The sequence below is a fragment of the Triturus cristatus genome, chromosome 10 (genome assembly GCF_964204655.1).
Source record: "Triturus cristatus chromosome 10, aTriCri1.1, whole genome shotgun sequence".
Lineage (NCBI taxonomy): Eukaryota > Metazoa > Chordata > Amphibia > Caudata > Salamandridae > Triturus > Triturus cristatus.
Window position 1 is genome coordinate 1,195,247,179 of NC_140593.1, and position 24,931 is coordinate 1,195,272,109.

Below are 24,931 nucleotides of genomic sequence, written 5' to 3' on the forward strand. Positions count from 1 at the left end.
TATTGCCGTTCCTCGTCACTCTTGGGGTCCAGATGCCACAACTTCGCTGGGGACTCAAAATGGCCGCCGAGAGGTCAGGAAATCCGCATCAGGGGCCGCAGGGACTTCGGACTCCGGCGGGAGTGGTGAAGTTTGCAACCGTTGATTGAAGTTATTGGTGCCTGCCAAGCAGGGGAGTCACTCCTTGACTCCAAGGGTGATTCTTCAGTCTTCCAAAGATAGTGGAACGTCGAAGGGCCAGGATTCTTCTTTGTAGAGCGTTGTCCAGGGTTATCTGCTTTGCAATGGCAATGCTTGCTATCTTATAGTGAAGATAGGGGAGGGACTAGCTCTATGACCACTCCTCTAGGAGGGTGAGGGTAGTGGGTGGTTACACCCACTTCCCTTTGTCCAGTTTCGCGCCAGAGCAGGGGCAGGTAGCCCCTGAACCGGTTTAAGCTGGCATGTGCACAGAGGAGCCTACTGCTCCCCCAGTGCAGGACTTCAAAGCACTCTAAGAGTGCACCCACCCAGCTCCAATACACTAAATCCTGTCTGGGAGGTGGTGACACCTCCCTGTGACAGGATGCCTTTTGTTGGGCTTCCTCCACTGTGAGTTTCGGTCAGCAGCAGGAGGGCAGCCCAGTGTCTGTGCTGGTGGCATCCATTTTGTGATGCCAGGGCTCTTGGAGATTTCTACCGTTTAGTACAGTGGGTACACATCATCCCCTCTAGAAGGGTGGGATCGTGTGGGGGTATGATTCCAAGTTGTTTGACACCAAACACGACATGTTTTGATGCAGTCATTCCAAAGTTAGCATTTACCGCAAGGTTATAACTTATAATGCACTTAAGTATATGGTTTAACCGCATCCACAAACAGCAGCAGAGAATAGACTCTGCCAGCTGTAGAGGGGTCCTGCTCATGCAGAAGCACCCCCTCACATAGTAAACCAAGCACCCTGCCCTCAGGATTGATAGGGCATGCAATAGGGGTGGCTGATAGGTTTATATGTGTGTTTAAGGTGAGATATAGGAACCTATACCTCAGTGAGAAGTGCTAACACTACCGCACACAGGCTGCAGTAGCAGGCCTGTGGTGTCAGATTGAGAATGCTTCCCAGGGGTGGCATAATACATGCTGCAGCCCCTGGTAGGCCTGTGAAGTACCAATGCCCTAGGTACCTAAGGTACCATATACTAGGGGCTCATAAGGTACCACAGTATCCAATCACTAGCGCATCTAATATGCACACCAAGTTGTTTAGAGAGATCAGTGAGACTGGGGCCCTGATTAGTAGGGACCCAGCCAGACTATAGCCAGAAACCAGTGTATACATCAGAAAAAAAGTGCAGATCCTACTCTCCTACACAGCGAAACACGTGTCGGCTGTGTCTCCATTTATGAAGTTCTCAACGTGTCCGAAAACTCTTCTCACTGTATCAACTGTATCTCTCTAGAGGAAACTGCCAACTTTTGTCAGCACCTTGGCTGTGTCTCCTCCCAAGGAGTCTTCAGTTATACACAAATATCTTCCCTATGCATTGACTGTGCTCCAGAGGGGAAATATTCAATTTGTGCAAACACCTTATTGAAAGTTGTCGCATTCAGCCCAAACATTCAGCTTCAGCACTGTAAAACTGGTTCTATTCTTGTAATCTTCTAGTGTTATGATTGTTGGAATGACTCTGTTTTGACAGCAATTAACATAATTCAACCCATACCATAAGTAGTTGGTGTGCTCTGGAGTATTGTAGGCGCTGTGTTCACATACACGATTCCATCTTACACTCCCCGCTGCCACTCACTAAAGCACATCTACATGTGAGACAATAACAAGACTCCTCTGGTCATCACGTATAACACCAAAACACGCCCTAAATAGGTAATTCTATAAACAAACGCTTGTCCAACCATGAGTAACTAATGGAGTAGTGTGCTACCCGTCTGCTAAAAGCACTTTGCTGCCTCCTCCAGTATAGAAAGCACCATATAGATGCAACTACAATCCAAAAACTATGCATGCTCTTTAGCTAAGAAATGCATGACTTAGAAAATATTATCTTGTCTCACTGATCTTCTTCTCTCCTCTAGATGTAAAGACCTGTTTAATATGGAGCGTGTGATCCCTTCAAGAAGTATCACTCTGCTCCGTAGCACCCACAGCGCCAGACGCGACCCCACAGACTAAGGAAAAGGGATTCATGCTTCGTCACGAGCTCTGCACACCTAGGTGATAAACGATTGGAACTTTGCCACAAAGTGCAGCCAGTTGTCCTTTATCCACCCCTGCTCCTTCCTACGTGGGAAACATCCTTTACAACGCATGCGTTACAACGCATGTCGTTACCCTGCATTTTTTACTCCGCAAAAAGTTTTACAACGGAGGGCTTTACACTGAAAACCATTACAACGCATTTCCCATTACAACGCCGGTGGAGTTAGAATAGTACATGGTGTTGTAATGGACAACGCGTAGTAATGGATTGTGTTGTAAAATCCTGCATTGTAAACATTTTTGCAGAGTAAAAAACGCGGAGGAATGGTACGCGTTGTAAATGCGTGTGGAGTAAAGTGTCCTATTCTTCCTACATGGTTAGTTATTGAGCATCTGTGACCAGCGCTTTCGTGCAGGTGGTCGTATCATAGGTAACACGTACCATAGACTGCAACTCCTGGAGCAGGGGCTACAGAGAGGCATCTGCAAGGGAAGTAACGGAGCAGGTTCCTATGGAACCCCAAAGATAAACGAATGCCAAGAGGTAAGAGACCGTAATCTCATCCTGTACCCAGAAAAGAATAGATCTGTAGTTGAGCAAGATCTGTAACTCTAGGCATTCTGCCCCAACTGGAGGATCTGCCATGTCAGATGCATCTGACAAGCTCACAAGAGTAAATGCACGCAGGGTTAGGACATGCAAGTGGATACCCAGGAGTACAGCTCAGTCGTCCTCTGAGAAATAAATACACAGTGGCAATCTGCTAATAAGATCTTCTCTATAATATTGCAGTATCAGACATGCAACGTCAGCTTAAACCCCTTTAGCTATGGTAATCACCCAGGAAGGGTCAGTACAGCCAACATCAACTTTCAGTAAAAGATCATAATTACAAATTTAGTTCTCTAAGCCACGCACAGGATCTCTTTTTCGATACTCTGAAGCAGGCCCATAAGAAGACCGGCAATGAAGTTTTGCAGCCTCTACAAGCAGTAAAGAGGGTTCGAGGTAGATGAGGTCTGCCCTATTTACAGAGTCTATTTTTGACATGTCCAGACGTACCACTCTGTAGGCTATCTTGGGGAAACTTAAGAGGGAAGGCCTCCTAAGCAAATATCAATCAATGAGCTCGGATTTGTGGAGCGCAGCTAATCACCTGTGAGGATATGCAGGTGCTGGGTTCTTGCTAGGATCAGTCAAAGAATAGAAGCAAAAAACAAGGAGAAAGCAGTGAAAACGAGGGAAAAGCAAGGAGAAGGCACTAAAAAACAGTGGAAAAAGCAAGGAGGAAGCAGTGAAAATGAGGGAAAAGCAAGGAGAAAGCACTGGAAAACAGGGAAAGGATAGGAGCAAAAGCGATGCAGCAGCACGGGGAGAGCTAGGGCTGGGACCTGGAAGGTGATTGTAACTTGGAACTGTAAGGAGAGATCCTTAAAGGTTGCAAAAAATAAACAAAACAGGTACTTAACATCTTCAGAAAGGACTGAGCAATGACCAGAATCTAGCTGAAAGTTAACCTTCAGCAGCCATCATCTATCTCGCTTCTTGCTGTTCTAACACATTTCAAGTAGACTAGAGGCACATGCTCATTTGTTACTTTATGTGGAGCACTGATGAAGAGAGACAGGTGTTCGTTTGTTACTTTATGTGGAGCGCTGATGAAGAGAGGCAGATGGTCATTTGTTACTTTATGTGGAGCACTGATGAAGAGAGGCAGATGTTCATTTGATGCTTTATGTGGAGCACTGATGAAGAGAGGCACATGCTCATTTGTTACTTAATATGAAGCACTGATAGAGAGTCACATGCTCATTTGCTACTTTATGTGGAGCACTGATGAAGAGAGGCAGATGCTCATTTGCTACTTAATGTGGAGCACTGATGAAGAGAGGCAGATGCTCATTTGCTACTTAATGTGGAGCACTGATGAAGAGAGGCAGTTGCTCATTTGTTACTTGATGTGAAGCACTGATGAAGAGAGGCACATGCTAATTTGTTACTTTATGTGAAGCACTTATGATGAGAGGCACATGCTCATTTGTTACTTTATGTGGAGCACTGATGAAGAGAGGCACCTGCCCATTCGTTACTTCATGTGAAGCACTGATGCCTAAGCATTCATTTGAAGCAACAGAGTAACACAAGTCTCTCTTCCACTTGAAATGTGCCAGCACACAGCAAGGATGTAGAAAGACAGCAGTGCTAAGTCTTAACTTCATCAGGCAAAGTTGGCCAAAGGTGACAGAAGTTATACTGTAAAAAATAAAATGATGGGCAAATCAGGGATTGTGTCTTGTGTGACATTCTATAGCTGAACATGTGTATTGGGTGGAAATTCCCTTTTCACAGGTCTTTGGAAAGTGGTTCAGGGCACTCGCCCACCCACAATTTCAGTGTGTGTGTGTGTGTCTGTGAAAACCATGACCTAGAATATTCAAGAGACTAATTCTAGACTCATGTACATGTATCGACACCTATCCAATTTCAGAGGAGTCTCCTTTGAAAACTCACAGCTTTCCAATGAGGATGGAAACTGAGAGGGGCAATCTTACCTTGCGTGTCCAACCACCAGATGAAGCCTCCCCCCAGCTGCACTCCTCTTCCTCCTCCTCCTCCTCCTCTTCTTGTGGGAAGGGTGGTGTCAAGTGTGGCGGTGTCAAGTGTGGCAGTGACAAGCGAGAGAACAACTGAAGCGGCAGCTGCAGGCACTGCAGAGTGGTGAAAATCAGGGCTTCCTGCAGGCGCCAGCGCCGAGGCGGCAACGGGTTCTCAGCCAGCTTTTCTGTGCGACAATGGGTAGCCGAGTGGGATGGCTGGTGTAAAGGGGAGGTAGGCTGTCCCTCCTTGGTAAGCACAGAGGGCTGTGAGAGTAGGGGAGAAGGCAGGGGTGCCGGAGGAACAATAGAGGTAGGTCCGTCGCAGGGAATGGCAGGGTGGATAGAAGAGGTGTACCGTCAAAGGGTAAAGAGGACAGAGAATTACAGGGTGATAGAGTAAGGAAAATCCATCAGAGAGATTGGATGCATATTGAAAGGATGACGAACAACAGAGAAGAGTGGTACAGAAGCGAGGAGAGGTGTAAGGAGAATGCAGGTCAATAATAAGTGAGATGGTTGCAGGGAGGTAAAAGGTAATTAAGGCACAGAAGTAAAGAAAAGAAGGATTGAGAAAGAAGAGGGGGTTAATCATGGTGAATAATTGTATAGTGCATGAGAGACAAGGGACATAAGGAAGAACGCAATATTGTAGAAGTAGGGAATTAAAGGGGGAATGAGAAAGGTATGCAGAAGAACAAACGAATGAGGGACAGGTAAGTTTGAGGGTTGAGAGAAAACAAAGAGGGAGAAGATAAGGATGTGGGGGAAGATGAGGATACATGGACAGCAAGAGAAGATGGTGATTAGGGCAATAATAAGACATGAATGTTTTGGAAGGAGGGTTGGAGGTAGGGAGAGATGAACAAAGGGGAGAGGAGAAATACAATGGAAGTGGGAGGAAGATTACCCAAGGGGTAGAGAGTTCACAGCAGAGCGTCAGGAAAGGAAGGTAAGCAAGAGGGAGGATAGAGGGATTGGGGCCCAGACAGGAAGGCGACACAGATGTCAGTGGGATCCAGAGCCAAGAAGGGCATGGGGAAAGCAGAGTTAGAAAGAGAAATACAGATGTTAGTATGAAGGTCAGAGTAAAAGCAGATGCACAGTAAAACATTTGATTATATCATGAAAGAGAGAGAGTTGGTTTGAATGCAATATTCTAGTTTAACAGCAATGTCACACATAGGGGATCACAGACCGAGGTGACCCTAATTGTCCTTTCTGCCCATTACATCCCCTTCAATGTTTTCTTCCTTTCAAAGTGGGACAATTCTCTTTAGTCTTCATTGAGAAGGTTAGACGTTCTGCAAGTTGAAATTTGCCTTGCCCAAGATAAGTCTGGTTTTCTGTGGCAGAGGGGAGCTAGAACTCCTAGAAGGCAGTAGACTCCAGTTTTGCTCCAGTCAGGCTCTTGAAGACGACAGTCTGGGATCGAGGAAGACCTGTATCCGCGAATGCCTGTTTAAAGCGACGTATCCCAGATCATATATGTATACTGGCACATATATTCAACATCTTCTGGTTCGTGTACACAACATGGCAATGTGAGTACCAAAAAATCATAGAAGTCCTTAAAGCGTCTTTAGCATCCTGACCACAATTGTTGGCGATGGTCTGAAAACTGATATTCTCTCGCAAGTGTGTTATGCTCTTTGATGGGAGGCGCGACGTGCCATTGTATGTCTGTATGAGATGCTTTTCGAACCAATGTTGGGAAGACTTTTCTGTGTTACTTGCACCCTAGCTAAGGTAGGAGCTGCACATTCTCAGGTACTCTTGGGCAATTTTCTTTGAATGTGGTACTCAAACGAGTCACCAAACCAGACAAGGATTGACCTCAGTTCCTTGCATTGGGCTGCAACCAGTGAAGGACCTTTGCAACATCCCCACAAAGCCAAATGGTGCCTCAATGTTTCTCTCACCATCTCCCTTAGAAATCTTTGGTGCTTAGGGGGCCGTAAAATGCGAGGCCTGGGGGAGCGAGGGGGATTAGTGGCCTGCTAGGTAAGCTCCATCCTGCGAGTACAATATTAGTAATGTAGAAAGAGAATTCTGAACTTTAATTTTCAGATGTCATTGTCTCAAGGTTTACAATAGGCTTTAAAACTTAATTCTTTTTCTTCCTATCAGGACACATCTGGAATAAGTTCCAGAGACTCATGCGCTTGCGGGTGCAGGGTCCAACACATTTTCCAGGGCAGAATAGGCCCCTTGCTGATGTCCATTATATTTCTCCAGGTACACCTTTCAGGTTTGTGAGCTGGTTTTACGCTACATTTTCTGAATAACCATGATGAAGCGAGTCCCGTACCCACCTACTTGTAGTTATTTTCATCCAGTTTTGGAGGAAACTCATAACTCTTCACCATCTCCAACTTAGCAATCTGTGGCAGGGCAGAGGTGAGGGAATTCATTGGACTCATGATAAGAAGTTGACGGGGACGAGTCTGCTCCATCATTTCTTCTACTTGTTGAAGGACTGGATCTCGTTCGCCCACTTGCTGCTGAGAACAAACACCATGGTTTGAGGGATTCAGAGCACCACAGCCTACCGCACAACATACCTGAACCTCCTGGCCGACACTAAATTTTACCAACCTCTCGCTAGAGATCCTACCACACGGCTTAAGAAAACTATAAACTCTATAACGGCCGAAGCATTGGGAGAAGGATGGATCAACAACAAGGAACACGCATTTCTGAACTGTGAGGACCCAAGAACACCTATTTTCTATACCATACCCAAGATACACAAGAACAAGTCCCCTCCTCCGGTTAGACCTATTGTATCTAGTATCAGGTCTCTCCTGGAACCTCTCTCAAAGTATACAGACTGGTTTCTACATCCTTTAGTCACACGCATCCGGTCTTATATACAGGATACCAAACATCTTCTGAACATCCTACAAGATGTGCCATACAACCCGGAGAAGGATGTACTAGTGTGTCTAGACGTGGAAGCTCTCTACACAAGCATCCCTCAAGAAGAATGCATTGAGGTGATTCAGACTGTCTTGAACTAAGAGAACTGGCCCTGGGAAGCTCCGGTGAGCTGGGTCATCACACTATTACGTTTGGCACTGAAGGAGAATTTCTTTAGGTTTGATGACCAGCTCTATTTACAAGTCCACGGAACATCTATGTGCAGTACGTGTGCGCCGAGCATAGCATGTCTGTACATGGGGCATTTCGAAGATGAACATATATGGACCCCGAATCTATTTTCAAACAACATAAAGAAATGGTGGCGGTACATTGATGACGTCCTTGTTATATGGGAAGGAAATACAACTACACTAGGACAGTTTCATACATGGCTCAACAACCTAAATCCACATCTGAAGTTCACAATGTCCCACAACCAAGACCATATATCTTTTCTTGACGTCACAATCAGTGCTGGGAACAATGGTATTGTCAGTTCCCTATACACCAAACCCACAGACAAAAATAGTCTGCTACATTTTAACATTAACAGCGCCCATCCGCGTGCTTTAAGAGAAAATCTACCGGTGGGTCCGTTCCTACGAATACGTAGGAACTGTTCAGATTTGACAGAATACAAACACGAGGCCCAAGTCCTGACTAAGAAATTGGCGGAAAGATCATATCCAAAAAGAATCATTGAAAAGGCACAAAAACGGAGGAGCCAAGATGGCGGACGGACAGGACGTCTGAGCTCCCGGCTCCGCAGCCCGTCTGCTGTTTACATGACATCCTGATCTTTAATCCTGCCTACGGCGCGAGCAAATGTAACCACGAATGCGCTGATACTTTCCGCATTCCTCCGATGTCCCCGCCGGCTTTTTTGGTCGAGGATTCATAGAGTTTGCCGACTTTGGACTTTGCCCACGCACTCTGGCCCGACCACCGCCACCGGACACCGCTTATCACGTACGGTGAGACGACCTGGGGCTGGACCGGCGCCTGGGGAAATGTGACCGGAGGTGGAGTGGGCGGCTTGGCGGAGCCTTCTTCGCGACGGAGAGAATTCCTGTATGATTGGGTCCGGGCTGGCGAACCTTCCTTTGTCCTGCTACCAGCGGTCAGAGCGGTATCCGTTTTAGAGCGCCCACCACCCGTATTGCAATACAGCCGAGGGCTCTCCCATCGTGTGAGCCCCGTATAGCGAGCAGTAACTCTTCTTGCCTTAACTACTATTCCTCCGTCCTATGGAGTCGCCCTCACCCCTCCGATGTGGGCTAACTGCAAAAATGGTGGCGGTGCCGGTCTACCTCGCCGGAAAGACGGAAGCCTCCATATCCCCGACGCAAGCTTCCCTGCCTACTGTCGAGCTGGAGGGTGTCCCGGTGGCGCCTTTACATACTGCCGACATGCGGAAGCGGGGAGCAGACCTGACCTATGGTGATATCCTTCTAGCCCTGGAAGACTTGAGGGCGACATGGTGCCAAACCACTCGAGAACTGGAGCGGAAGATCGATGCTGCTATGCCATCCAGGGAACTACTGCGGTTGTCTGACCCCCCAATGCCTCTCATTCCCTTCGAGGCGGATACAATGTGGCGACAGGGGGATACTGTGGAACGTCCTCTCCCTGGCTACAGTGTCGAGTGTTCTTTTAATGACAAAGTTGCAGATACAAAGCTCCCTTCCACTTTACAAGCTGAGACTCTGCCTCTGCAAGTGTTGCCACGGCTTCCTCAACATCGCCGGAGTGTGTGCCGTTCTGTGGGGAAAACTGTGTTGGTCACTATCGCTGTGGTGATGGTCTATGATTGGGAACTCTCGCTTCCTCTCCCTCTGCGTCTTCTATGCCGGGAGCGGCCATCTTGCTCCTTTGTTCTGCCTGAGGTACACTCCCAGCGGTGGCCATGCTTGGTGGGGTCTCAGCGTTCTGGCCAGGGCTGATGTTGTCTCCCTTGATGATCCTGCCTGACCGCCTGGCATGACCCGGACTAGAATATTTGTCTATGTATTTGCTGTGCCGCATGTGTGTAATTTGCTATTGTTGATTGCGGGGGTGGATCTGTGGGGCCACTTAGGATCGGGCCAGGGCTGGGCGATTCCCTTTAGTTTGCTGTACGTATTGGCGGGCGGGGACTAGGACGGGACTGCTAATTATCTGATTTATTCGCACATTTGGAATGGAGTCTCCCCACCTGCTGCTTTGCTTGCTACTTCAGTTGTGCTGATGATATTCAGGGTGGGGGATGCTTATGGGGCTGTGGTGACCGGGAGTATGTAAAATTTCCTCCTCCTGCCTTCTCTGGGAGTCGGAGACTGGGATGTTCTTTCCCACTCTCCAGACTCTCTTTCCTACTTGGGGTTCATTTGGGGCGACAGGCATGCCTATTGGGGGGGGGGGGGGCCGTGGCCTTCCGCTGGTATGCAGGGTGGGGGGATGGGATGTGTTCTATGTCTTTTCTTCGTCTCTATGGCCCTCTTTCTCTTTCTTTCTCTCTTCTTCTTCGGTTTCTTTCTCTTTTATGTTTCTTTGTTTCTTCGGGGTCGGGGTTCAGTGTTAGTAGGGAGTTTATTGTGTTCTATCATTCTGTGGTATAGTGTTTGCTCTTAGTTCCCGGATGGTGGCCACCTGTTTCCTTACAAATGCCTTCCTATATAACGCCTCCTTCTGGGAGCTCCGTGAACGGTGATGTCTCTCCTGGTCAGTGTTAGCTTCGACTCTTTTCATAGTTCACTACATTGTACTCGACAAAATCATAAAATTAAACCTTTTCTTATCCTGACATTATTGTTCTATGTTCTACAATGTCATAGCGGCCGGCCCCGAGGGGTTGTAGGCAGACGCTGTGTATTGTGCATTTACCGAAATAAAGGTTTTAAAAAAAAAAAAAAAAAAAAAAAAAAAAAGGCACAAAAACGATCCCGGAATACTCCACGGGATGTTTTATTGGAGACTCATCAAAAGGAGGAACTCAATACCCTCATCTGCGTAACTACCTTTAATGCATCATCCAATGAGTTCAAGAAAATTATCCACAAGAAATGGCAAATACTAACTTCAAACAAGTTGAAATTTGAGAAACCCATGTTCTCCTTCAGAAGGAATAAAAGCCTGAGGGATACACTAATCCACACGGACTTACAAAAATTAAAAACCACCTACCAAAGCACCTTATGGAATCAACCATCTGTTGTGGGCCATTATCCATGTGGGTCATGTGTGGCATGTGTATTCACGGAACACACCAAAGAAATTGATTTGGGCATGCATTACAAATGGGAACAGAGATCCCATACCAATTGCAACTCGGAGAGAGTAATCTATGTAATCAAATGCCCATGCCAACTATTGTACATAGGTATGACAGGGAGAAAAATAAAAGTTCGTATTAACGAACACAGAAGTACCATCAGAAGATCCATAACAGCAACTAGACTTACTGCACATTACTTAGAGAAAAAACACTCAGACAGCGACCTCTGGTGGTCTGTGATCGAGAAAGTTAAAGGGGATGGTAACATGTCTAAGGTCCTCTTAGAACGAGAACAAAGATGGGTCCACAGATTGAAAACCCACATAACTGGTCTTAACGACCACATTCCTTGGAATCAACTCAACAAGAAACGTTAGTCTAGACTTTCTCTGTAAAAGAAAAAATAACTTCCCTACTACTATGTTCACACATGGGTCTCATATTAATGATAACGACCCCTTTCCCCGTGATGCATCTGGTTCAGGCTTATTAATTTGCTATTAAAACATTCAAGAATCTTATATAGAATGAGCCCCCATCTGATCATACATTGCGTTCCTGGGATATCTGTATATTAATGCACCTTTATATACATATATATATTTGTATACATGTACCCCTGGTAGTAGGGTCACTCTGTCATCTATGGAGAATGAGTCATTGCATTTGACTCTTGAAATCCTTTCTTCAGATATAAAAATAATAAAAAAACCCTCTCTGCGCTAATTCCTATGGTCAGGAAATTAAAAATATATATCCCCACTACGCGTGCTCTATGGTAGTTGGTAGATGGAACCCCCCCGATTCTGTAAAGACCTTAACACCACATGGGAACAATATTAGTAATCAGATGTACACGAGCACCAGACAATAAGGATGTAGTGTTTTTCTTCTTCCTCCACTCTCTCTCTTTATTTACAAACGGGAACACGAAGAAGCCATAACAAGTCCTCGCCTGAATATAACATCAATTTTTAGTAATATCGGAAATTACATAAAATCGAGCCCCTTATTTTGAGGATGGAGCATGTTTCCTTCATTAAATTTCTAACACAGATAGGGACACGAAGCACTCTGAGTAACGAGTCTGCACCTTCAGAACTACCCCAGATCAATACTAAACTACAAGTCCTATATTCGTCTTGACGGCGCATGCGCAAGATCCACTTCCGCATGGGGCGGTGTTCCGAGACTCCGAAAAGAAACGGAAGCATCAATCAAGGCCCGCATACAAGCTTTAAAATCGTGGCCACGATTACGACAGTGATTCCAAGCTGTGGGAACCCATATCGAATAGGTGTTTACACGGGGCAGGACCCTTGGTGGCGTGAGTAACATGGAATCGTGTGTTGGATGAAATTGAGAGAGCACGTTGAGAGACAGTATGATTACGAACGAATGCGCGATCAGTATACCTCAATTTCGTTTCTTTTCTCTGTTTTTCCTTACATATCTCGGCCACTATGTGTGCGATTGGATTTTCTCCTTATGATCGGCTAATTTCCTATACCTCGGTCATTTGATCGGGAACCTACCGGTCTGAATGTAATTTTTTGGCATGAATACACAGAGTGTGACTACAGGGCTACCCCACGTGTAGCGGTCCCACATGACGTTTATCCTCTCCTAAATTGGGGTGAGCATAACCATAAGACTATAGTGAATTTGTATTCATGACATGGAAGTGAGTAAGGAGTGGTTTGTTTTAAACTCGTGTTTGTGTACTGGAAGTTCGACTGATAAGGCTGGCTGTTGTCTTATAAACACACGCAAATGGATGTGTGAGAATAGGATGCGGTATAGTACCGCCACTTTGATAATCAGACACCATAATTATGAGTGCAAATAGAATGCGGAAAATTCCGCCACACAAAAAAACTAGATACACGCCAAATTGCTGTGTGTCACATAAACGAGTGGTTATGCCTTAATCACACGCACATTCTATTTTCTTGGTTTCACATATGATGATGTGGAATGGGCAGAGACGATCACATTTTTAATGTTGGTATGTCTCTTTGCCAAAAAGAACTGACGCGCTATATATGTTGTTTGTCATTTTTTGTTTTTTACAGATGGAGTGATTTCAATTATGGAATGACATTTTAATAAGGAGCAGCTATCTGCCCTTACTGGATGTTAGTATAGGGAACTTCTCTTTCTTCTTCCCTAACTTACAGGGGGCACAAGCCCGGATGCATGTCCATGCACCCTTTATGGGGCATTAAGAACAGAAACATGTTGGCAATAGGGTCCTAGGACCATAATACCCCTAGCAACCCTTTTCTTTATCTTTTTAACATCAGCGCCAAACCCAAGAATAAAGGGAAACTGGGGTTTGACGCTGATTTTTAATCTTTATACCCCCTGGCCAAAAATCTTCTCACCAAGTGCTCCCTGAAATATTGGTCGAGCCCACCCTGACCTTTAGGCGTTGGCGTGTCCCAATGATGAAGCATGACACCACTAGGGTGTGTGAGGGAAAATAATAACAAAAGGACTTGCCTCCTTCCCCACGCCTAGGTGGTGTTATTTACTTCAAATAGGGCATACCAACACCTGAGCCGGCAGCAGAGTTTTCTATTGCTGACTGGCCCCATTACGGGAGTACTTATAGTGATTTATTGAGGGATGGGTGCCCAGCTCTTGCTGAAGTTTTACAAACAGTTCCATTGGTATTGTACGCAACCTTCTCCGGTGGTCGATGTTGTGGCCATGGCCGTTCCTGCCTTCATCTTCCATAGGTTTTCCCTGAATTTTTGAAACCAGAGGGTCTCAACAGAGAGTTCCAACTCTTGATGCATCTCTGCGTTCATATTTATAGAAAGCAAACCTAGGTCAGGGGCTACACCAAATAGTGAGGAAACAATGCAAGTGAACGTACAATCATCTTGATAGCAGAAGGGCAAGAGCCATCTGAGAGGAGCGAGGGTGGACAGAGGAAGGGGAGAAGCACCCACTGAGGATGGAAGTAATCATCTTTCAAGAGAGGTGTCTTCTTTACAGCTCAGAAAATAAATGAAATGGGTATGATGTGAGCATGGATGTTGGTCCTTTCTGCTAGTTTGCTGCTTGTCTCAGTCATTTTTGCATTTTTTCACTTCTGTTCTGGAAATGTTCTGGCTCCTTGTGTTAAATGGATCTTAAAGATGTGCAGTTTTTGGCCATTGGGGTGGTAACTTCCTTTGTGAGTGATGCAGAATGCCTTAAGGGGTATTCAGGCTTGGAAGGAGCAGACAATGTAGATCTGTCAGAATGGAAGACTTGTCCCAAATTATTCAGCAGTCTGAAAAGACGTGCAGCAATGCAGAGATTGCTCTTCAACGGGGTTAGGGTAGAAATCAGGAACACTGGCGAGTTAGGGATTGCCACCGGCCAGGTGTGAAGTGTGAGAAGACCAGGGATTTTACATCTCTTCTGAACTCTAAATCTGGATGCAAAGGTTTTACACTCCATAGACACGAGATTTAGTACCACTCTGTAAGTACTCCATACGCTCTTGGTAGGCTGGATGTTAAAATAGTAGTCATTCGATTGGCAAAGCCAAGTAATTTTGGGGCTCGTGATGAGCTGTGGTGCGAATCCTCCTTTGTCCATACTGGAGAGCTTTCCTGGATATGAGCTTTTTTGAGGTGATTGGCGACGAGGACACATTTCATCATGGCTTCGCTTAGCTTGTAAGATGAAGAGTCATTCTTCGAAGCAGTCCAGATCTTTGACTGAGGAAATGTTTTGTATCGTTGTGTATGTTGACATATTAGCGAGTGTTTACTCCTCGGCTGGCAGTGAGAGTTCTAAACCTTTTCACATACAGGTTGAAGCTCGGTGGGTAGAGGATGGATCCTTGTGGGGCTTGAGGGGGCCACATGAACGAGTCTGGATTGAACGATAAAACTGGATGCAAGCCAGCAAAGTGTGGTGTCTGGTGAAATAAATGTGGGTTCTGAAGAGATTTAGGAGGGGTTGATCATCACCTGTCAAAGGCTGCTAAGAAGTCAAGTAGGACAAGTTGGTCTGAAATGTGAAGTGTGTCAGCCACAATTTGGACAGTGGCCGTCCTAGTGCAGCAATGTAGTATGAAGCGCGACTGAGGTCATGCAGGAAGTGTTTGACGTCAATCTGCTCTTTCAGCTGAATTACAGTCTTTTTACTTTAAAATTTTACCAGTAAAATGGAGATGGGCGAGATGACAGTATCAAGTTCTGGTTCCTCGATTTCTAGTTTAGGACCCTTTTAGATGGTCAAAACAGACCACTCCATAGAATGGGGAAGTGGAGGGCAGAGAGAAATCTGCGATTAGAGTATCCACCAGAAAGAGCATAATTGAAGGTAAGTAACTTAGGGGCATATGTATCAAACGATTTTGTATTCGCAAACGCTGCGAATTGCAAAAAAACAGCGTTTGCGAATACAAAATCGCAAAAGGAGATGTATGAGGCATTTCAGCCTCGTAATCTTAAGGAATCGCTAAATTTGCGATTTCTTAAGTTTGCGTAATCATTTAAGAAATCGCAAATTGCGATTTCTTAAATGCAATGTAACACGCACCCAAGTTGTGCGATTTCTCCTTAAGAAATCGCAAATTACCACCAACTTCAAGTTGGTGGTAAATTGCGATTTCTTTGAAATATGCACTTTTTTGCATATTTCAAAGTGCCATGTGGTGCACATACATGCCCTTAGGTCATGTATGTGCGCCATATGTGCACACATGCTGATTTCAGGGGTGCATCAGGATGTCATCATGACACCCTTGCACCTTTGAAAATATTCTCAATTTGCGATTAGCAAATAGCGATTCGCAAATTGAGAAGGACTTCCCATTCATTGCTAATGTCCTCCTGGCCCATAGGAATGAATGGGAAGGTATTCCTTAATTGCGATTTCGCAATTTGCTAATCGCAATTAAGGAATTTTAAGAAATCGCAAAATTTGTGCGATTTTTTTAAATACATCCCGTTTTGCAATTCTCAAATAGCGATTCTCAAAAAATCGCTATTTGAGAATCGCAAATGGAGATGTTGATACATATGCCCCCAAATCTTCTGAAGGATACATTTACCCGCAGATTCCTCACCTTTAGAATATATACCAAAGCAGACCTCCCAAGTGGATGTTCCGTGGAATGGCCTCAGACTAAAAAGTCCTGCAAGACCGAACAAGTGAACTGCTATTCCTGTAGGAACTAGCTGTCTAAGGCAGTAGTGCTTCATAAACATATGCACTGACGTCACAGCCTGACTGATGTCAATAACAGGTACTCGCATGCCAACACAATGGTGGCAGCCTGGGCCCAGGAGGAAAGGGCCCTCAATCCATCTGGAGGCTGCTTTTGACCAAATAGTAGCAGATCTTATTGCAAAGGACTATGTACTTGATAAAATCCGTTTCTGCACCCTCTTATCTTTCTTTGCCCCAGAGAACCCAACAAAAAAGATGATTGTTCACCAATGGTCTTTGGGACAATCAAGGTAAAAGCTTAAAGCTTGTTTGGGGTCAAGCTCACAGAGTCTCCCCTCCACTTTCAAGAGGTGATGCTCAATTTTATTCAATTCAGGGTATATGCCACCTGGCAAAGATGGCAGGCAAAATGCGGGAAGTCAAAATGCCAGGAAACCTCAAAGCTTCTTTCACTGAGATCCAGGATTGAGGATCCTAGTCCAGGAATCATTGAAATGAAGGAAAGGCCCCAAACTGCACTGTGTCCTGAACAGTTCCTATATAAGGAAGCTTCAGCTCGTTGATCGAGAACTCCAACAGGAGGTATGCCATTGTATGGAGGTGGTCTGTGGCTGACTGAGGAGAAGCAGCCTTCAACAGCCAATTATAGGGAATACTGGTATCACCAACCTCCAAAAATTGTCAACGACCACTACCATCCTTTTCGTGAACACCCGAGAGGTGGTGGTAAGGCGTAAGGGGAACATGGCAAGCTGAAAAAGCTCTTGGCCCACCTTGAACAGCAGGGATAGGAGGATGGGCACATGAAAGTGCAGGTCATACAGGTCCAAGGTTACCACCCAGTCACCCAAATCTAGGCCGGACACAACCTGGGCCAATGTGAGCATTGTGAACTTGGTCTTTGCATGACGGCATTCAGAGTGTGAAGCTCTCAGATAGGGAAAAGGCCTCCATCCTTCTCCGGCATGAGGAAATAGCATATTTACACGCCCAACAGCCTTGTGGTGGCCTCTTTGGACAGTAGAGCTCACACGTCTTGCAGTAAGATGGGTAGGTGCAGCTCTGTGAGAAGATGTGGTGAGTCAAAAAGAAATGGAAGGGCTTAGCCCTGCTGGTTAATCTGGAGGGCCCCTCTGTCAGATATGATGGATTGGCATTTTGGGAGAAAATGTTGGATCCTGCCTCCCAGAGGGTGGTTGTACATGGCTCAGGGCAAATTAAAGGAGCTTGGAGGCTGATGCAGTAGGGGAGGGGGCAGGTAAGATCAGTGGCCCTGGTGACCTGGTCATTGACTGTCTACTCCCCGTCTCCAGTTACAAAAGGCCCGAGGTGAAAGCAGCAGGGTTTACAGGAGGCCTGGGGTTGCCTAGAAGCCAAAGGTTCTGAAGTAGCCTCAGACGGACTGGAACTGATGAGGAAACTGACTGGCAGGGGTCAAAAGTCACAAAGAATGTGCGGTTACCTAATTTTCCTTGAAGCTCTTTAGGGCAGAATCAGCTTCATCTCCAAATAGGCGGGATACATCAAAAGGCTTATCCATAATGGATGCATGCACAGCTCCAGAAAAACCTGTGGATAGTATCCACACAGGGTGACGGAACAACACACTAGTGCTCACCACAAGCGATCAGTAGTAACCAGACCAGTCTGAATCATATATTTGGCATTATCTTGACCATCCTGAATGGTTTGCGCCAAAGAGGCCCTACCAGGACTGCCAGCAAGATCTTGCTGACCATGCCCCAGAGTGCGTGTGTGCGTGTAGCGGCCTACTAGGTGAACTGCATTGACCGCCCTCAGGAATAAACTGATAGAAAAGAACATGTGTTCTCCAAATGCCTCAATTCTTTTTGACTCTCTGTCCACGGGAGTTGTGGGATAAGAATTATGATTCGCCTTGCTGGTGGAAGCTTGGACCATCAACCTCTCAGGAGTAGGATGCGGAGTAAGAATATTGGGGTTGCCAGGTGCCAGCCAACGGCACCTGGATACCTTCCTGTTCACTGGTGGGCAAGAGGAAGGCTTAGACCAAATCCCCATAAGAGTGTCAATTAGGGCTAGGTTGAATGAGAGTAAGGGCTTAGAGGAAGTAGGTCCGGGTTGCAGAACTTCTATAAGGACGTTCGTACTAACTTCAAGAGAAGGTAGTTGTAGGTCCAGGACTTCAGCAGGACATCTGATTACTACACCAAAGGAAACACTCTCTTCCATTGGCAGCCCAAGGGAGGGAAGTAACCCTGTATCAGGAGAAGTGTCAAGTCCACTGGCCTCCTGTAAGTCCGTGTATAAACTGCCATCATCATAATGCGAGGGTGAATCATCCCCATGGTCATCCACAAATGGTGGTAAGCTCTGGTCGGAATCAAAACCAAAAAGCTGCTGGAGCCTCTGAGGGCAGGTCCGTGTTAGTGGAAGTCTATATTGCCCGAATCAACTTGTATAGGAACCGGATGTGCCGTAGTGGAGTCGGAGTGCAACCTCAGTCATGGCTGAGACGGATTTGGCTCGGGGTCAGGCATCAGAGTCAACAGCAGATCTACCTCCAGCATTGGTGATGTTCCGATAAAGGAGGGACCAGCACAGACCTTGGAGCTAGAAAGGAAGTTAGCAATGGGATAGGTGCAGAACCCCAGGCAAATTCCAGAGGCTCAGAAGGCACCAAGGATGGATCCACCAGTGGTAACCCAATTGGAGGCCCTTGTGGATCCTTGGGGCTTGAAGATCCACCAGAAGTAGCCAAAAGAGTGCCAAAAATACGTAGACGGTCTCCTTTAAGGCCTCAACTTGCTATATTGTCGCCGATGCCCCTGGGAGTTCAGGGCACATCGGCATCAACTGTGGGATATGGCCCTCAGTCAGAGATCAAGAGCAAGATCGAGAGGCACCTTTATGCCCTTGTGACTTCTCTTTAGATAGAGAGTGGCAAGATGGGGTCGAGTCTTGCTTCTCCTTCTTGAATTTCCTCTTCAACTTTGACTTCATCATAACAGATGGCTTAGAATGCGAAGAAGACCTGTTGCGAAATCGGCCCGAGAGCGGGAACAGGTCTACGCCCTTGACTTGGAGCAAGAGCAGAACTTCCGCAAGGTCCGTGGCGTCTTTCGATGTTTGGTGACATACAGCCTCGCTTCATGGTCTTCGATTGTGTTCAGGTGCATAAGGGCACAATCATCGCATAATTTGGAGTCATGCCCGAGCACCACCACCAAAGGTACACATTGTATGGGTACGTTACGAAGGTCTATTTATTACAATCACTGCATGGTTTGAACCCTGTAGTTTTAGATGGGGTCATTGTTATCTTGTACACTAGAATTCAATTTGAAGGATTCATAAAGCTGGTGAAAAACAAAGCGGAGCTCTGGACCAGCATTGGAAGGAGTGGAAACAAAGGAACTAGCATCAGCTAGAATCTGCTCCATCACTTCCGAGGTGGAACAAAGTCAACACATAGAAGCATGGCACCCCTGGCAGCGTGCAGGAGCACAGCTATGAAACCTTCCAGTTCCAGCCTGGCGCCTGCAAAATAGTCTACAGGTGAGGAATCTGTGGTTAGAAGCATCTATCAGGGGCAAGAATAAAAAGTTGTCCATCATGGAGATGGTTACCATGAACCTCTGCAGATATAATGCTGCAAAACAGACAATTGTAAGTACCAACATCTAGTCCACTGTCCTGAAAACAACTGTTTCAAATTTGGGGCCATGTGAACCACCCTAGCAATGCAAACGTGCACCATTGGGGTGAAGAGCCAGAAGCCTAGGACAACTCAAACAAGAGCAAGCACAGATGGGTCTTGGCTGTGCCAGGTTTGCTGCATTCATCAGCTGTGAGAATACCACCAACACTGGCACAGTTTATGGCTTCCTGGAACTGGCTAGTGGTGACGGAGAGCATAAATGGCCATGATATTCTATTCTTCTCAGGAGACCCAGAACTTTTTCACAAAAGTGTCACAAAGAGAAGGTAGATCAGGGAGAGGGGGTGCTCACCTGCTTGTCCAGGCCGGCAAAGGCGATGACCTGCCTGGCCACCTTGGCATAAGCTGGATTCATCTCCAAAGTGATCAGGCGGGATCCAGGCCCCAGAAGCCTTCCCATGCGCACGGCCGAGTACCCGCAGTACGTGCCTAGCTCCAGAATCGTGCGGGGGGTTGTCTCCTGCACCACCTTGTCCACAATCTTCCCTGCAAGCAAACCAAAGTTCAGTGATCTCTTAAGGGCGTCAAAAAAACATTATCATTTTTTGTCCATGACAAGCAGGTCACATATGAATCAAGTATCTCTGCCTCGTTCCTTCCCATCTTCATCTTGGGACCTAGAGAAAGTCCTGAGGACATACAGAAAGCTTCAGTTGTGAACAAGGTCACCTCCTTCCTGTCCTTGGACACAGATGGACCTTCAGTCTCAAGAACTGACAGTGTCTCCCCAGCCTTGGAATATAGAGGTGGCTTCATTCCCCACATGGTCAGTGTCTCCTCTGGGCTTTGAGTAAACTCTGCACTGGCTTCAGTCCTCGATCGCAGTCTAGGTCTACAGCTCTCCTGTCCTTGGGAAAGAGACTGCCAGGACTGGTTAAGAAATCCCATTTTAATTCCTTTGGAGTCGGTGATGAGGGTTACCCATCCCATATGAATTTTGAGTTCCAAGGGAACACCGGGGTGTCTGGTGTTTTTCAACTGTGGGAGAAACTCAGAGGGAAACTGAGGAATTGCATGGGGAACGGGGTGGGGAATTCCTAATTTCCATCTACCCCCACCCCTTCACCCCCAACTCCCACTCCTCCACCAGAGTTACCAGTACCCCTTGTACCAGTAAACCTGGGTTGAGGAGGGAACACCAGACACAAACGAGGGGCCCTCTCCTTAAGGCTTTCAGTGTCTATATATAGGGAGGTTCAGTCCCAGCACTATCAGTCCTTCACCTGCACAGGGTGCAGCCCTCTTCATTGCCCCATGCTGGCAGCCACTCTTTAGATCTCTGATAATACAGAGGGCTGCCTTCTCTTGGTGGTAAAAAAACAAAGCTTCAGTCTGCAGCATCATTAGTTCCTGAGCAGAACTAAAGGCTTAGAGTTTCTGTCTCCAGACCCAGACCTGGGCTATTCATTAACAGACAATTAATGCACTCATGCAAAGCATCCTGTACCTTTCTCACCGCCCACATTCATGGCCCATTCCACTGTGCTGCAGAACCGGTCTATGGTGTCCACTGCATTGTTGGCGTCTCCGCGTGTGCCATGCTTTTGCAGGTATTGTAGCAAGCGTTCTGGCCGTGTCCGGCCTGTCACGAAGTCTTGGTACTTCTCGTATACGTTGTCGTGCCACCAAAGGGCCCAGTTGCCATCCGTCCGGACCCAGTGCCGCACCAGGAGAAACACAAGGGTCAGGGCACCCAACACAGCGGTGGCCACACACAGCATCGTGTCAATATCCTAAAAAGAGAAGTGCACAGTTATATCTTCAAAACATGTTCAGCACAGCTAACAGCAGTGCAAGCTTCCCTCACACACAACAGGTTAAACATGGACAACAGCAATGCAAGCTTCCCTCACACACAACAGTTCATTATACACAATTGCAGAGCAAGCTTGCCTCACACACAACAGGTTCAATATGCACAACAGCAGTGCAAGCTTTCTTCACACATAACAGTTCATAATAGACAATTGCAGAGCAAGCTTCCCTAGGGGAAACAACCTATACAACACAGTCATTACATCGCACTACCTTTACAACGCTGTCATTACAACGCAACATCCTTTACATCGCATGACATTACAATGCAGCCATTACATCGCATGTCATTACAACGCATGTCACTACAACGCATGTCACTACAAGCGATATAAGATAACTAATGGGGAATGTTAATTTTTACTCCTCCCCTATCCAAAACTTACCCTACTGTTGCACTCACTGGAGTGGGAATAGTAGTTTTTACCCCTACACTATCCAACACTTACCCTACTGTTGCACTCAATGGAGTGGGAATAGTAATTTTTAGCCCTACACTATCCAACACTTACCCTACTGTTGCCCTAAAAGCAATATGCATTGTAATGGTATGCGTTGTAGTGGAATACGTTGTAAATGTCGTTTCTAAAAATGTGTTGTGATGGCATGCGATGTAAAAACATGCATTGTAATAGATATTGCGATGTAAAAACTGCATTGTAAAGGCATGCATTGTAAATGTTTGTGTTGTATCGTCATACATCCTTCCCTAGGCACTAGACAAAGGCACTACTACAAGACTTTAGATTATAACTGTAAGACACCTAAAAACGTACACAGGCGCTAGACAATGACATTAGTAAATGCCTGTAAATTAAAACTTCTAGTCACTTAGAATCAAAGCCCTGTCCAACAACAGATAGGAATGAGTGCCTGGTGTATATGAATATCTTAATGGTGCACACGTTACTTCAAGTGCCGCCGAAGCACGAACTGCTGTAGATGGCTCCTTGGCCGTCCATTTGCACCCTACTAAAAAAACCGATCCGCTAGGGGTCCTTTGATTAAGGCAGCTGATTAGTTTTCTTTTCGTGGCCCCGTGGCTCGTCTGTTCACAAATGACTGCTGTGAGGATCTGGGTGGACTATAAGATAGGGCTCTGAAGCCTTATCATGGAGTGCACTCACAGGTATCGTCTTGGGTCCAGTCAGCATTGTTTACTTAACCTTAGCTCAACCCTGGGTAGCTGTGGCTGCGAGCAGTAAGGCTTGGCAAAGGAACTTAGTGTGAAGCATGTAACAGCACCAAACAATGGAATGAGAACGTCACACACCAAGAAAGAGACATGACAATGATTTAACTGGACTTTAGCTAACTCTCTGTCTCGGCATGATCTTTACCCGGGGCAGGGAGGTACCTCACTCCTCTAAACCCACCTTAGCTAGGGCAATACCTAGCTTACCCACAGAGGTTACCCAACACTGGAGTAATCCCACTGTGACCAATAGGGTCAGGGGGACTGTTTTACCTCCTTACATGGGGTCTGCCCACCATGCTAGGGAAAGTGCAGCCATAAAGGCAAACACCCAGCAGAGGTTACTGACAGCTGCGAGTGCCCAGACCACTTCCGTAACTCTCCACTGGGTTTTTGGTGCTCCTGTGCTTTTTTGAAGTGGGGGGCTATCACTTCATGTGGCAGGCACCCTCCTTCCACTCTTCTTGTCAGATCAGATGGATCCCACCTGTTGCTGAACAGTGGCCTGACACCTCAGGTCTTCTTGGGGAACAAGTAAGACCTCGTCAGTGCCAGCTGTGGGGTTATCCCTTACTGAGGTAGAATTCCCTTGTGTCACTGGGTCTTTTTCTAGGAGTTTCCTCCCCTTCCTACCTTTCTTTATATTGCCTTTTCTCTTGGACCTACTTTTCCTACACTTAGGGAAAGGACCTCCAGAATCCCAGGGCGGGCAGTGCCCTGGGCAACTACTTCCTCTAGGCTCAGACCAACCTTTGGGAGGTCATTGCCAAGGAGACATTCTAGAGGGAGGTCTAGACTGACTACCACCCTGTGATAGCTAAGGGGACCTCCCTTCTCTAGAGCTACCAAGGCCATAGGTCTGTTATTAGTGGCCTCCCTTGGGATAGCCCTTACTCCCCTTACCTCTCCTGGCATTGTTCTGGGGCTACTAACCTGTCCGTCACGATGGTGTGACTGGCGCCTCTGTCTCTCAGGGTAGTGATTGGGATCCCATTTACATTGAGGTGGCGAAAATGTTTACCCCAATCTTCTGAAAACACCAACTCACCATCTGGGCCCTTTCGAAGTTAAAAGCAACCAGGATATCCTCATCGGAGGACGCCTCCTCAAAGGCTACATTAGCTACACTAGTGGGACAAGCTGTGTCCCCTCTGTAGCGCCTTGTTTGCCGACAGTCAGAGCAAGGCCTCCTGCCTAAGAATTGTTTTTGCCCCGGTTCCCCACTACACTGCATGCTAAAGGTAGGATGGGCTTTGATCTCTTCTCTTTTGGGGTTTTGGGTCTCTGATGGAGGCTCTTTGGTGAGTTTACCACCTTCCTGCTTTCCCTTCTGTGGGCCTAAACCCCCTTCCTTGGGATCAACCCTTGGGTGTTCTTGGGAACTCTAGTTCTAACCGGCTCATTAGCATTCTTGCCCAACTCTCGAGGACTAGAACCCTCTGAATCTACCAGATGAGGGGTGTCACTTCTCTTAGGTACAAGGTAATAATTTGCTCCTTAACTACTAAATTGTAAAGCCCCTCATAGGTATCCACCTTGTTACCTTGAATCCAGCCTTCCAGTGACTTCACAGATGCATCTACAAAGTCCACCCATGTCGGTGTTGACCCCTTTGGTGTGTTCCTAAACTTTTGTCTGCACGCTTCAGGGGTCCATGAGTGCCTGCCTCATGTGGGAGTAAGGTTCTGCCATCTCATTCTCGAGTGTAAGCAATCTCTCTCTCCCTATTGTCGGTAGTAACTCACACAATAGGGCCCCCAGTGTTGTGCACTCACTGTCTTCATCCTAAGAGCTCTCTCATAGGATGCTAGTCACTCGTTATGTCTCATATGCCTCGTTATGTCTCATAGGATGCTAGTCACTCGTCTATATTAGCGCTGGGACACTCCCGGGTAGCCATGCGCTTTACACATGCCCTTTCATTCATTTCATTCATGCCATCCCATCCCTCTCAGTGTTGGGCAACCTGGGATCATTCATAGGCCGCACCTGTGGTTAACTCTGGTTCTATGTTGCTACCACCCTCTTCTTGGGGAGTTAACATCGGTTTGACTCTTCTTGGCTAGGGC

General features: G+C 46.5%; 1 protein-coding gene across 4 annotated transcripts in view; it reads right to left on the reverse strand.

Annotated features, from left to right (window-relative positions):
• The window catches only part of LOC146797025 (catechol O-methyltransferase-like), a 143,892-nt gene that overhangs the window by 17,895 nt on the left and 101,066 nt on the right, over positions 1 to 24,931 (reverse strand). For all 4 annotated transcript variants that reach the window (XM_085629626.1, XM_085629629.1, XM_085629628.1 and 1 more), the window contains 2 exons: positions 21,300 to 21,585; positions 20,145 to 20,338 (listed from right to left, as the gene is read on the reverse strand). In XM_085629626.1, coding sequence (XP_085485752.1) covers positions 20,145 to 20,338; positions 21,300 to 21,585 — 480 coding nt within the window. The remainder of the gene's footprint in view (positions 1 to 20,144; positions 20,339 to 21,299; positions 21,586 to 24,931) is intronic.